At 37.9% G+C, this 15,987-nt stretch overlaps 1 protein-coding gene across 2 annotated transcripts in view; it reads right to left on the minus strand.

Annotated features, from left to right (window-relative positions):
• Window positions 1-229: 229 nt before the first annotated feature.
• SRGAP3 (SLIT-ROBO Rho GTPase activating protein 3) overlaps window positions 230-15,987 on the minus strand; it is a 212,721-nt gene continuing 196,963 nt past the window's right edge. For both annotated transcript variants that reach the window (XM_063291622.1, XM_063291621.1), the window contains exons 20-22: window positions 12,872-13,021; window positions 10,813-11,140; window positions 230-3,232 (exon numbers count right to left, since the gene is read on the minus strand). In XM_063291622.1, the coding sequence (XP_063147692.1) occupies window positions 2,816-3,232; window positions 10,813-11,140; window positions 12,872-13,021 (895 nt within the window). In that variant the 3' untranslated portion in view covers window positions 230-2,815. The remainder of the gene's footprint in view (window positions 3,233-10,812; window positions 11,141-12,871; window positions 13,022-15,987) is intronic.

Consider the following 15,987-nt stretch of genomic DNA (forward strand, 5'->3'; position numbering starts at 1 on the left):
CTATGCAACAGGGAGACAAGCACTTCCTAAGAGAAGTTGTTGTTACTTCATCAGCTTCATTCCAAGTATCGTTATTTAAAACGACAAAGAGTTGGACAAATAACTCTTTCACAATTCCTAATAGTCATCAGCAATTTGACAAGACTGAATAGTTTTTCCTTAAATTTTAAAGACAACTCTTGCTCTTATAAGAAAATGGAGGAAACTGTACAAGAGATATTTCGATATGTCCATCTCCCCAAGCACATTTAATCCAAAGAATTGTTCTGGTGCTCAAAAGGCACTTAAAGAGTTAAAAACAAACAAAAAACCATTAACAACCAATGAAAAAATAGAAACAAAAATAATTTAATAAAAGGTAGAATGTCTCATATCTTTGAGAAAAGTAAACCTTCAGATAATTCTTCTGCTCTCAAGTCATTTTCAAAAATATGTGTAACACACACCAACATAATCAAAGCATCTCTTCTCCATAAAGCAAAGTAAGAAAAAAATACTACTGGCAATGAAGACAGAACAGTTTGCCAAATGGCTCTCTCTCCCCACCCCCCACTTTGCAATATCCAACCCATGCAAAAACTACATTTGTTGGTTCATTACTACCACAAATGGAACATTTGCTGTCATAATGAACTAGGGGCTATTCATCTGCTAGGGAAGGCTTGGGGACATGTAGGGTAACTTGGAAGGGGGATTAAAAGAATTTCATAAATGAAAAACTACCACTGTTAACTAATTATGGCATTACAAATGCCTACTACATTAGCAGACATATAGCTAAACACCATTTATCATTATAATATAATATTGAGGAACAATATTAGAATAACTACATACATTCCTTTCACACTATATATGAGAAGGTCAAAATTCCTTCAGGATTGGGGAAGGTTGTTCTCATTTTTACTGATGCATTTCTAATATACTGAATTATCTATTAAGTGCAAGGATTTGAAGTCACAGGGTCTCAATTAAAATTCAGCATGAAGAAGAAACATTACAGTTCAGCAGATATTTTTCATACTGGAAGCAAGAACAGCAATATATAAACAGGCTAGAACAGGCAAGGGGCAGATTCATGAAATGAAGCATGTTCACAGATGAGATATAGAAAATGAGAATCATTATGTCATGTATGTTCACTTCATACATAGAGGAAAACATCTCACAAAATATGTCCCTCTTCTATGCAACTTCTGAAGATAGATGGGATTAGGAATCAGAGGATAAATATGACAGATATCTTCCTCCTTTAGCAAAATAGACTGCTTATAAATTAAGTTTTGGCTGAAAGTGTGCCATGAGTTAAGAGAACAGCAAGCCAAATTCAAGGTCACCAATTACCCAGAAGTCACTAAAACTGACCTCTAATGAGGAATGGAAAACATTTGGTTTCTTTTTAAGAGATGGCCATTGCAAAATAAATTCAAGAGGTAAGCTGTGGAACATGCAGATTTAACAAGTGTGCAGTTTCAGTAAGATTTATCAATGTTAAAATATAACTGTAGTAGAATTCAAAGTAAACAAAAAATCTACCCTATTTGAAGGGCTGGTATTAGAAACATCTGACCACAAATGCTGATTTTAAAAAGCAGCAAGTAGAGCCTTGAGTTCAGTAAAAAGAAAAAAGGCAAGCATGCAAATGCCAGAGCTCTTGGTTGTTGTTTTTTGCCTATATTAAACTATAGAGATAAATTTTATTTCTGTAAGCCCCAAAGCACTGTATATTGTTATATAGTACAGTAGAGAAAGTGCAAATTGTCATCTCATCGATTCAGATATATGCCCAATTCAGTCAAGTATGGATCATGCTGTTCATGCAAGAGGATATGGCCCAGGAACCCCCTTATATACTGCTAAATAACTTTAAAGAAATATGTTTTTACTAAAACCCTCCTTGCCTGTTTTAATCCAGATTAAAACAGGTTTTTTTTCTCCAGAGGAATCATTAGCAAAAAGGGAGATGAGAGAATAAAATATTTCAACCACTATTTAAGGTAGCCTATTTATTTATTGTTATCCACCACAGGTTACTTCAAAGTCCTCTTCTGTTTTGAAAACAGTGGGAGTTGAGTTTCTTTTGTACACATGTAACACTGTGCTACAACATGACATACATACAAAACATTCTAGATTTCCCATTTGAATAAGGGGAAATTGTACCACTTTCTACTCTTTGCATCCACATCTGGCATACTCTTCCAACCAGAAAATGACCACAAGTTTCCATATTTCAATGAAGCAGTCCTGAAGAGATGAATTTGAAGACAGAACTCCACCCATCTAGGAGAACAGAACTGATCATCATCAGATGAATTCAGTATTTCCAGGACAACTAGTGTTTCTTTTCATTTGTAACTCTAAAGCCAGATTGCACTGATATGAAAATTCAGTTCATGAACTGATCAATAGTCTATTGCTTGATGTATAGTTGCTGTGTAATTCACACACACAGGCAAAAACACATTCTAGCAGATGTCTAAGGGTGAGGTAAGTCTATTAAATTGTTACTGGGCTACATAAAGTTTCATATATACTGTACTTCTAGACAGACTTGAATATTCCAGTGGTAATTACATAAAATGACCATAGGTAGTACCAAATATTTTCAGCAATCTTGTTATATGTGTAAATGTCACGAAATCCTTAAACCACTTCTACAATCCAAAGTATCAGCTTTTTTACAAGAGTCACTTTTCCCTTGTCCTTTCTTCTAATGACATCATTTGTACAATCATAGCTTCCTTCTCAAAAGAAATGAAGATCAGAATGATCCATCATTTTCCCCAAGAATGCTCCTTTGTGAGGGTAATAGCTACATTGTGCCAGATTTATCTGAAGAACTGTTAGGAAAGAGCTTCTCTGTGGGTGTCACTGCAGGACTACCCATTCCTGAGCTGCTACTGCTACTTGATCGATGTTGGACAACAGGCCTGATGGGACGCATAGGTGGGGGCCTCAGCTGAGCTCCTGCAAGCCGGGCTGAGAGAGCAGGTTTAAATGTAGTCATCATTTCAGTGGTTGAACTGCTGCTCCTCCTCATAGCTGCATCAGGGTCTCTGATCATGATGGTATGAAGGGGACTGGCAGGTTCAGAATTGACAGAACCAATTTGTGGGTTCTTCATTGGCTCAAGAGTGTCCAGGACAACATCAGGGGCTTGTTTCACAATATTTTGCCTTTCGAGCTCACGCAGCTCATTCAGTGCTGTGCTCATGGTCTTTTCAATGTCCTGTAAACACAGAAACACAAACAGAGATGGTTAGCTATAGAAATCAAACAAATAAATAAATAAACAGAAATAAGAGTGACCATCCCTTGAATTAGATGATGACCTTGTTTCCTTTCTTATTTGCTTTAGGCAGAAGGTTTGATACGGATAACCATGAGTGGAACAATGACTGGTGCTTTCCTGCAGCACTGGTGGAGGAATTTGCATGGAACTGATGACAGTAGTCACATTTCTACTTGCCCATGAACTACAGCATATAATCTGTGAATAATTTAACACTCTTATACAATGGTCTAGTGTAGCCCTCTCCCAGGTTGGTTCTCTAGCTGGGAATTGTAGGAGCTGAAATCCAAGAGAGGTGAAGGGCAAACGCTGGAAAATTTTGAAAATCTCAAAATTTCTAAACAAAAATGTGACATTTTAGATACAGCATTATTAAAAACATTTAAAAAGAAAGCAGCAAAGAAGATAAACAGGCAGACACAGTGTCAAGAGAACATGGCTAGTATACCTGGAGGCTGTATTTCTGATTTCAAATGAATGTGAACTTTCTCTACTATAACTGAATTCTACCAGGTGATTCCACTTCTTTCATTTTGGGTATGGCAGAATATCATGTCAGCCATTCTGTTTAAGGCTGAGGTTGTAGTGCTACCTATCTTATCTGGTTAATATATGTTGTTTCCTGGTGCATCCTCTTTGGATGGAAGGGGTTTAGCTTACTGTGTATTTGTATCTTACATGAAGCTTTCACTTCTCTTCAATTTACTTTATTTTATTTTATTTTATTTTATCAAATTTATACGGTCGCCTGTCTCACACAAGGTGACTCTGGGCAGCATACAGTAAAACCAACTATTAAAACAGAATATAAAAAACAGTTAAAACAATTAAATAATTAACGTAAATAAAAACAAAGTGGTGAGAGAGTTAATTAAGATGTTATACGTGGTGCAACCAACGTGCAGGCACTCTGCTGCCAGGGACCCCCCCAGGCCTGATGAAAAAAGCCATGTTTTGAGGGCTTTCTGGAAGGCCATGAGGGCTGGGGCTAACCTCACCTCAGGGGGGATGATGTCCCAGAGGGCAGGCACCACAGCAGAAAAGGCTCATCGCCTGGGTCCTGTCAGATGGACCTCCTTAGCAGATGGGACCAGCAACATGCCTCTCCTGCTGGACCTGATGGGACAGGTAGAAGTAATTTGGGAGAGGGGGTCCCTGCCACTGGAGCCTGTTAGCTGCCACTAAGAGGAAAGAGAACAGGGCGGCATACCAATCTTAAATCTTAAACTGTGGAATGAACTTAAAGAAGTTGATAAGGATGAATGTGAAAACATACTGCCAAAGATGAAGAAACAGAGGAAAGCAAACTGAATATCAGAATAAGAAGAGAAAAGAAGACAAAGCCAAGAAAGACAAAGCTCTCAGGAAGGAACTTAACAAAAAATTTCAGAGAGCTGTCAGGAGAGGTTCTAGTACAAGAGGATGAATTTAGATCAGCACTTCGGTCATTACCAAGTTGGAAGGCTACAGGAACTGATGAAATGTCTGCTGAAATATGGCAAGCAACAGAAGAAAAGTAAGTGTTTTAACCAAGCTATGCCAGCAAATCTGGAGAATGACACAGTGGCCAACAGACTGGAAGTGGTAAGTCTACCTGCCAATATTAAAGAAAGGAGACTTAACAAGGTGTGCAAACTATCATACAATATACTTAATTTCATACGCTAGCAATATAATTCTTAGGATCATCCAGTGCAGAGCCCTACATGGAAAGGGAGATGATGTTCAAACTGGCTTTAGAAAAGGCCAAGGAAATGTATGGTTTTAAAACCATTATTGCTGATGCAGACTGGATAATTGAGAAAACCCAAAATACCAAAACGAATTCAATATACGCTTAATGATTATAGAAAGATCTTCAATTCTGTTGATCATGTCAAGCTGTAGAATGTGCTCAGAAAAATGGGAACCCATTTGTCCTCATGCAAAACCTATACACCGATCAGGAAGCCACAGTATGCACAGAACATAGCAAATCAGACTGGCTGCAGGTTGGTAAAGGAGTGAGACAAGGCTTTATACTCTACCCTAATTCACTCAATCCATATGCAGAATATTTATTGAGGAAAGCTGGACTACTCTGATAGCTGAAAATGTAAATGATCTGCAAGCTCCAGTAAATAAAGTCAAGGAGCTGAGTGAAAAAATGGGACTAAGATTAAATATAAAGAAGATCTAATGACAATGATTAAATATAAAGAAGCTAATGACAACAGACACAGCAACAAACCTTAGAACTGATAGTGAAAACACTGAAGTGGAGGATAGCTTCTGTCTCTTAGCATCCACCATCAACAAGCAGTCAAAAATACACCCTAGACTAGCGCTTGGTAGAGTAGCAATGAAGGCCTTGAAAAATCCATCTTCAGATGCATCTACAAAGATCAGAATCGTGCAGGCAATGGTATTCCCCATGACATTCTATGGAAGTTAAAGTTCAACTTTGAAGAAGGATAGAAAGAGTATTCATGCTTCTTAACTTTGGTGTTAGAGAAGACTCCGGGGAACACCACAGATATCGAAGAAAACAAACAAATGGATCATTGAATAAATCACAAACACTTGATGCATTAAAACATGGTGCAAATCATATTCTGACCACATTAATGGTAGAAAGGAAACAATAAAAACGCAAATCTCTATGTCCTTGTTTTCCCTGTTTTTTTAAAGATCATCATTCATATGAAACAAAAACAAGACTATTCTTATCTTTATAATAGCATTTTAACCATTTACTTAATGATATAAATATTAAGGAAGCAGGCAATGGAAAACCACTTCCAAAAAACCTTGCCAAGAAAACTGCAGGGACTAGTCCAGGCAGTCCTCAAGAGTCAAAATTGACTTCAAGGCACAAAAAACCAAAACAAAACAAAATATTAATGTAGAAATACGGACGAGTAGAATAGCATGGTCTGTTCCTGGTAGCGTAATTTGTCTGCTTTTGGGCCAGATCACAACTGGAATACTACAAACTACTTCCTATTCCAGAAATAAATGAAGTACCGTTGAATACATAGACTGGCCCGTTCCAAAGAACACCAGAATATCATGGGAATGGATCATGCTGTTTTGCCAGCAACTAGGGAAAATATTAGTTTGTCTTTAGCTCAGTGGCTGATATTGGCATACCTGCAATATCTTTAGCACTCAGCAAGCACACAGCTTCTGCCCTATGGAGTAGAATGCAAATCTGATACATACATACATACATAGTTAAAAGACACGCTTAGCTTTGACAGATATTCTTTGACAGCAATCAATGAATAATGGATTGCATCACTTTCAGCAGATAAAAATGACTTATAGCACCCCCAAAAAAGACATACTTGAATTGTGAACAGCCTTGGTGATTGATAAAACTTCAGCATGCATAGGTATATTGATGGCCCTAGCTTTTTGTCATGCAAAGAAATACTTCTTTCATCTGTCCTCATTCTTCTCATCTTTCATTTCAGTGCATGATCCCCAAATTCTAACGCTGTGGATTTATCCCACACCATATGTGATTTTGTATACACTGACTCCTCTTATCTACCTTCACTCTATTCTAAAGAGCCTGAAACATTGTGTTTTTGCTTGTAAGATACATTCTTTAACCCTACTAATCTTTCTCATAAGAATTTTCAATTAAGATACTGAAGTGACAGGCTGCTTCTACCTTTTAGGATCAACAGTAAAGGAACAAGCAGTCAAGAAATGTGCCACAGACTAGAGTAACAATGAGGGCCTTGGAAAAGATATTCAGATGTCATGATGTGCCTATACCTATGAAGATCGGAATAGCGCAAGCCATTGTATTCCCTGTGACAATCTATGGAAGTGAACATTGGACTTTGAAGAAGCAGGATAGGAAGAGTATGGAAACTTTTGAACCTTTATTTATTTATTTATTTATTTTCTATCCTGCCTTTATTGTTTTTATAAATAACTCAAGGTGGGGAACATACCTAATACTCCTTCCTCCTCCTCTTTTCCCCACAATAACAACCACCCTGTGGGGTGAGTTGGGCTGAGAGACAGTAACTGGCCCAAAGTCACCCAGCCGGCTTTCATGCCTAAGGTGGGACTAGAACTCTCAGTCTCCTGGTTTCTAGCCCGGAGCCTTAACCACTAGACCAAACCTTGGTGTTGGAGAAGACTCCTGAGAAAACCATGGACAGCCAGGGAAACAACAAATGGATTGAATAAATAAACGCAGAGTTCTCACTTGAGGCATAAATGGCCAGACTCAAATTACCATATTTTGGACACATTATGCAAAGATCTAGCTCTCTGAAGAAGTTTATAACGCTAGGAAAGGTGGAAGGAAAGAGAAGATGACAACAAGCAGCAAGGTGCATCGACTCAGTTACAGCAGCAATGAATGCGCCATTGGAAGACCTGAACGACCAGGTTAGGGTCAGATCATCATGGAGGAAATCTATCTTCTGTATGTGGTCGCTAAGAGCCAACACCAACTTGATGGCACGTAATCAGTCAGTTATTCTGGCTACTCTTTTGCACCTTTCCAGTTCTACAGTTCACTTCTTGAGGCCAGAACAGAACTCCAAGTGCAACTGCATCATAATTTGTATAATGACATTACAGATTGGCAATTCTCTTTTTAATCCCCTTCCTAATTGTTCCTGCCATGGAACTGGTATCTTTGCCCTGTGCTTTTTCTTTTAACAGCAGTTGCCCACTAAGTTGACATTTACATTTACTCAAAGATCCCTTTCCTGAATAGTCATTACCAAATCAGATCCCACTAATATATATGTGACATTTAATTTTTGTGTGTGTATCACCATGAATCATTATTCTTATTCCTGTAATGTTCACTAGAACAAAATACCTGAACAGATAAATTGTTACATAATTTGGGGAAATGTCATTGATAGTACTGACATTTTAGCATGCTTTTATGAGTCCATCTCTACGTATTGTCTGCTCAAAATGAAACACTATCAATTTTAGCAGAATTTATTTTCAAGGCTATGCATGATTCTGCACCCTAGAATAGTCAGATTCAGTAAAATACTGTATGAGATTTATAATGTCAGGTTGTGCTCCAACATTTACATATCACTGAGGAGCTATTAAAAAATGTCAATTTGACTAAGATGGTCTAATTCCAGTCTTCCTTAGCCTTCTGGCCTCCAAAGAGTTGTGGAGTCGAAAGATACCAGGTTGGGGATAGCTAGGCTGAGCTGAAACTTGACTGTTCTCCAGGCATTATTATGCTTTTATACAGAAATGTATACAGAAGTTCTCTCTTCATATTTCTTTTCAATATGTTTTTATTTGTTTTTCTCTGTTGTTCACAATTCTTTACTAATCATTTGTTAGTCTACTCCACTCTGCTCCCTTTCTATAATATTATGGTGCTCTTTTTTTTCTATCTACTTTCTGAGTACGTTTTTCCCGCTAATTAATAATAGGCTCTTTATGTCAGGGAGTCATACCATGTCACATTTTATGACAAAGATAAGAAGTTAGAAGAATTACCCTTTTCTCTGGAGTTCTCACTATCTGTTTACAGAATTTTGAAATGCTTGATTTATAATTGCTTCTCGGCTTGCTTCCCTGTCCACTTTAGAAGAAGCAGCCTACACAAATAATTACCAATTTTTGTTAAAACGATCTGTAGAATATCAGACAATGAGTCCTAGTTGTATGCAAGAAATGCTTACTGCTGTGTAAATTAAATAAAAAACAAACAAAAAGTTCCCCATTCCCTGTAAGAAGGGAATGGCAGCACTAAAACTAAAGCCAATGCTACAAACAATCAGTGGCTTTATTTAAAAATGGAACACCACTATCCATTAGGGTTCTATGCTGGAAAGTGTCACAATACCAAGCAAACAAGCTAGGAAGTGACAACATAATCAATCAACAACCCACATAGAAAAAGGTGAAAGATGTCAGACTGAAAATCAACAGGTCCACTAACCTTTGGGCAACCCATGCAGCAAAAAGAAAAGAGAGGCTCAGCTGAATGTGCGCATGCACAGCCATTTATTTTATGTTTAGTCCATAAATTCTACCTACTAAAATGCTTACTCGCTATTTCAGATTTTTAAAAGCCTCAACAAACAAAAACTATTTATTCTATGCCATTTATTCTGCTCAATGCAAATCAGCAATCTTCTGATATATATAGGAAAACATTCGATTTGAGCTAAAAAAACCTTTTGACATCAGTAGATCTGCACAGATATGAGTGCTGCCCACTCAGTTGCTTGACTCTTTTTCACAAATATGATAAATAGACAGAATGCCCTTTGTGTTTAGCTCAATTCCAGATGACTTCACGTAGTTTTTGTACCTTCACCTGAGATGTTTTTTCCAACTTCTCAATCTAACCTACAGATCTGGCATTTTCTGATGGCTGTCCACCCAAGTATTAACCAGGTCCAAACCTGCTTGATCAGCCAAGCTTCAGCTGGATACTACTACCTAACCTTTACACACACACATGCACATCCATAACAAAGGCTCACAGTTGTGCAATTGAACTGATTTTCATCAGGAGTGCAGCGGAGCAGGCACAAACTAAACTTCCCTACCCTTGTACTTCAAGCCCATAAAAACAATCCCATGGGCTATGCCTATTGTAACAAGAACATAACATGTGGTTCCTCATGGTGTATTTAGGATCACAGCTAGTTTATCCCAGAAAAAAAGCCCTTTCAGTGTATCACTGTCTTCTATTTTATATTTTTAATATATCTGGACATACTGTACTTTGCTTTAAAGAGAAGATTGGCCTCTCGAGCTGTTTACAGTTAAAATCCTGAGACCAGGGAAAGCAGTGTGGTTCACTCTACATATCTTGGACCACACTCCCAGTGTACAACTGACCATTGACCAAGAAACCCAGCATTACTTTCGCCTGACCACAGATGTACAAATAATTATCCTATACATAATACTTTAGTGCTCAAAATTTGCGTAAAATGTCTTATTAAATAAAATTTGTTTTGGAGTGATTTTAACTTTTTAGAGTTCATTAAGCCCACCTGCACTTGCTTCATTTCCTGCAGGGAAACAACTGTATGATTGATTTTCAGAGTTCTCCCAACAATTTCAGCACTATATTCCCAGCTAACTCTTGGGCAGCAAAAAAGCAGCTCAGGCACCTATGCTGTCCCTTAAACTCTCCCTATTCCTCTAAAAAAATCTATTGACACGTATTCTAGCAGTGTTCTTGGGGATGCAAAAGAACAACAGAGAGCACACATTAAAGAGACTACTCTTAACCAAGAGTACATAATTCTTAACTTATCCTGGAGGCTCCAATTTTACCAGGCATGAAAATGCTAACTTTTAAAAAATTACTTTTATTGTGAAAGACAGGATTGTACCATAAGTAATGAACTGACAGATGTTGGAAAATTCTTGATGCATGTACTTTGAGTTCAGAAAGTAGTAAGTCTTACAGCAAGCCATTATAATTTTTGAAATGTATTCCTAGATATGTGAAGTATCTCAAATTTCCGTAACGTGCAGCTTCTATGTAGCATTCCTCTTACCTCTGCCAGTGCTTCAGCTTCTAGTGACTTCTGATCCCCAAGACTACTATGCCGAGTTGAGCTACAGGTAGACCTCAGTGGATGGCCATCACTCAATGTCTTTCTATCTGGATAATTGATGCTGCCAGCACTTCCAAATGTTGCCATCCTGCGTTTTTCTGGGCTTTCGATCCTGCCTCTGTTCAATGGCAGCATGTGAGGACTGCTAGGACAAGCTGCTGCTCGAGGAGGAGTATCTATTCCTGGACCAAAACCTCTTGGGGGGCTATGCGTGTCACCCCCACTTCGACGGCGAGGGATTGCTGCTCCATCAGATCTTAACCTCACCCTGGAAAATAAGATCAACGTGCTTATGAAATCATTGCTCCAAATTTCCAAATTCAGCTGGACTGATGACTAAAAGTCCACAGAGCTGTTTTTAGGGAGGGGAATATGCCCACTGCTTTGAAAATGGCAGCATGTATCCCTTCTTGAAGAAGTTTATTTAGGTAACTTGTGCCCAGCTTCCAACCTTCCCTATTTAGGGAAGTTCTTAGAGAAGGCTGTGGGACATCAATTATAGAGAATATTGAAAGAAGTGGATAATCTCAATCTCTTCCAGTCTGGCTTCAGGCCTGAATGTGAGACAAAACCAGTATTGGTCTTTGGTGGGTGTCTTTGTTGGTATCTGGATGGGGTGGGGGTGGGGTGTATTAGATCCCTTAGTAGCATTTGATACCATCAACCATGGTATCCTTCTGGACCTTTTGCAAGAATTAGGAATGACCGCTACCATTTTAGAGTGGTTCTACTCCTTCTCGAGTGAGCAGCTTCAGTTGGTGATCATAGTGGAAGAAGAATCAAAACTTTGACCCTTCCTATGTGGGCTCCTACAGGGCTCTTCCTTCTCTTGTTCAACATCTATCTGAAATTGCTGAGATATCTTCTATTGGCAATGTATCATCAATAAGCAGGTAATACCCAGTTGCATATTTCTTATCCTGGCCTGTTCTGAAGATGTCCTTACCCAGTGTCTGGGGCTGTTAGGGAATGGATGGGATGAAAGAAGCTCAGACTGATTTCCAAAAAACCAAGTTGCTGCTGTTTGACCAGAAGCCATCTGGTTCATGATCAGCTCCAGTGTTAGCTCTAGAGAAGGTCACACTTCCTTTGAAGGGACATGTCTGTGATCTAGGAATTCTCTTATGGCGTCTGTTTGTTCAGCAGGTAGAGTCACTGATCAGGGATGCCTTCACCCCACTCTGTCTGGTGTGGCAATTGCTACTGTTTTTTAGAACAGACATCCCTGGCAACATAAGTCCTACCCTTATTACTTCCAGGCTGGATTACTTCAATGAACTCTACTGGTGGCTGCCTCTGAAGATGACTTGGAATTTCAGTTAGAATAAAATAGGACAGCATGACTGCAAGGGGCGAGAGCCATTTTAGCAGAATTACACCAGTGTTGTGGGCACTGTATTGGCTGCCTATTTTTTTTCCATGTTTGGTTCAAAATTCTGGTTATAACCTACAGAGGCCTGCAGGGATTGGGTACAGGCTGCCTTTGGGACAGTCTGTTCTGAGCAGAATCTGTGCTATGATTTGACCCTCTGTGATCAAATCAGGATGAGATGCCTCACGTTCCTGCCCCTCAAGAAGTTAGAACATCAGGGTGTAGAAGCAAGCCTTTTCCATGGCTGTTATAGTGTTATAGAATGGCTTGACCCCTTCTTGCCTTTACGAAACAATGGACACCATAACTTTTCACTACATCTTTCGAGTTTAATGTTTTTGCTGGTGCTGTTACAGTTTTAATTATTTTATGACATGGTAGTTTTTTTAATAAATTATTTTTGTTGCTTACACTATAGTAAGCAGCCTAAAGTCTACTAATTTGTAGCAGACACGATGAAATAAATCAATATGCATGTTCCTTCCAGTTTAAACTTGACATTAATTGTACAAATCGGCTCATAAATTTCCTACAATCTACGCATTCAGATTTTCTTGCCTGTAGCCAGAAAAGAAAGGGGAAGAGAGATAATACTTGCATCCAAATGAGAACAAATCGTTATTTTACCGTCCCATTACTCCTCCAAATCCATAGTCTGGAATATGATCTGTTGGAGACTGGATGTCATTCTTCGATGAGGCTTTATCATCCAGCAGGGGTCCACTGCTTGCTTCACTGTCTGCCTTCTGACTAAGGCTGTCAGAAAAGGCATCATCCCTGTGAATAACAAAAACCTCTGTTAGACTAAACTGGATGCTTCATGCTTGAGGGGGGAAATTTTATTTATTAATCCATGCCAGCCGGTGGGTAGAAACAGCAATGGAACTGGTCGATTATTTAGAAGAGTTATCAGAGATATCAGAAAGGTTTGAGTTTCTACCCTGGTGCCCACTCATCTCTGAAAACTTCATATAAATCCCTGTACAAAATATACAGGCCTAACACATACTTTCTTTTTCAACTCATCCGTAAGTCCTCTCTTTTCTTGCAGCTGGATGTCAATGATGTTTACATGCTGTGTCCTATATTGTAAAGCACTTGTAAATCTTTGGCTGGTATAATTGCTAATTTTTCTCACTGGGTAACAATCAATATTTAGTATGTGTCCCTAATTTTATTTAGAAGAATATTTCAAAAAGGTAGATGAACAGGAGCAGCCACTACCAGAATCCAGTAAATTAGATTTAGAAAAAGAAAAGTCTTGATCAGTCTGCATTTTTAAGGAAAAGTTTCCTTACCTCCTTCAGAGAAATGGCTTCCACTGCTGTCATTACAAATATATTTTGCATAATTCAGTAAATGTTGCTTTTTCTTTAAAAGGCTCCGTTGGCTGCATCACACTGACAACACTATTTCAAATGTCAATACATTTAGCTGTCAACCATGGAATTAGCTGTCAACAATGGAAAGTGTGTCCACAGAAATCATCTGTATCATAGGCATCCACGGGGGTTGCTACTGGGGGGCAAGTGATGAAATGGATGACATGACATGACGTCATAATGACTTGTATCTGATATCATGACACATGTATAAAATGCTGGGGCTTGTGTTCTGACATTCTAATATGCATTTTGTCATTTTTCATCATCATATTTAGTGATGGATGCCTATGATCTGTACAAAAATGGGGAAATAATAATAACCCAGTGCCTTCCAGTTTTACTGAATTTCAACTCCTATAAGCCCCACCCAACCTGACTCCCAATAATGGGAGATTTGCTTTAGAACTTCTTGCCTGTATCTTGCCTGTATAATTGGAATTCTTGCTTGGGTAAATAGAAATTCTGAGGAGCAGAGTGCAAGATTTTATTTTTTCCTGATGACACCTTATATTTTACAGATAGAACAGAAATTTCTATTCCTAGCCTTACTTCATTAACACTTGAGTATGGGGTCCTGTCTGGTTACTCTATATATCAGAATATATCAGAATTGATGCCACTGGATCACAGTAATAATCTAGAAAAATACAAAGACTGGGCTTTAGATGAAGTTCTGACTTCTGTTATCTTGGCATAACGATTTCCGTGAAGCTTTCTCAATCTGAAACTACCCACTGTGATGCAAATGAAAAACCTAGAAAGATGGTCTAGAATTCTTTTCAATTCTATTTTGAGGAAGACAATTTAACTCCAAAGTTGGTTTTCATTTTGAGAGGCCCTCCCACATTTATTATATTACATTGTTTTAAATCACTTTGTATTAAATATGTCTACGTTTTTGGTTATAGCCTTAGCACCTGAATTCTATCAAGATTTCAAGAACTGTGGACTTTTCCCGCATATGAATCTGGATAAATGTATTGTCACATAATACTGGAACATCTGCACCTGATTTGCAGGAATGGATTATAAATATATGTTATTTTTTCAACAATTAGTTTCTGCTGTTTGTGGATGAGGGCAAGGAAAAGACATTTAAAGCAATATGGTCATTTTGGGGTGGGGTACTCTTCTGTTTGTAACATAATTCTCAGGGCTTTTTTTCTTCTTTTCTTTTTTATTACGATTATTAATGTTGACCTTACATTGTGCTGTTAATAGTGTTGCTAATATGTATATTTTAATTCTATTGATTAGTTGGATACACTAAATAAAGCAGTAAAAATTTCTGGTGGGGATATTATCTCTACCTCTCTCTTTTTAACTCCCTTTTTTGCACTGTTGGGTGAAGGTTAAGGGCAAGCGGGATGCCTTCAGTTTTGTACTAGCATAAGGCACTTATTGTGCCCCTTTTAAAAATCTCTCCCAAATTGAGCCAACTTTTTTATTTTGAAAGGCTTTGAGAAGCAAAATGGACAGCAGATAAACAAATACCCTTGGCCCTACCCACTCCGATTAATCCCCCTTTTCCTCTTCTGTCTATTAGAAAAAACAGAAGGTGCAATATTTTCCTTTATTAGTAGAGGCATTTACAATGGTAAAAATATACACATAAAAAAATAAAAATAAAGTAAAAATATTAATTCAATTTGTATAGCTGCCCAGAGTCTGTTGTTGAGATGGTAGTTATACAAATTGAATGAATAAACAAGTAAGTAAGTAAGTAAGAATAAAGGAAAATTGGCCAGATCCATTTATGAGGTCTAGCCCTCGGAATGTCATTGAGAGCCCGGTACAGCCTTCAGGTGGAATACATTCTCTAGTTTTCTCTCCGATGTCATTTTTCAAACACAAAAGTACAGAAAAGTAACTGTCTTTAAGATGATGCAGGCCTTGTTACTACAAGTGGACAGTACTAGCTATTAAAAGTAGACAGCCTTTAAATGGAAGGCATCTAAAAATTAATTCTAGTATAATTTTTAAAAGTACTGCAGCTATGAAATAGATGCAAAGGTAATTGTTTTCTCTAGACGTCTTTTATTCTATTCTCTGAATAAGTCAATTCATACTGTAAACCACTTGAAGCATACTGACACTGACACTAGTTATTTTTATACCATGCATGTATATTAGTTCTTGTTATTTTTAAAATAAAACTCTTTCTGTTGTACATAAAATCAAAACGTTTTGAATCCTCTCTTACAAAACACAATGTAGCATATAATTTTGTTGCTCCTGCTGCTAGTCCTGATCTTTTATATTTGCACGTAGTTCAAGAAGTGAGACAGTGCTGTGCCTAAAGTGCAGCTATTAGCAAACAAACATGTAAATGTTGCTGAGAAAGGCAAGGAAATAAGA

Source organism: Candoia aspera, chromosome 2 (assembly GCF_035149785.1).
Source record: "Candoia aspera isolate rCanAsp1 chromosome 2, rCanAsp1.hap2, whole genome shotgun sequence".
In the NCBI taxonomy this organism is placed as follows: domain Eukaryota; kingdom Metazoa; phylum Chordata; class Lepidosauria; order Squamata; family Boidae; genus Candoia; species Candoia aspera.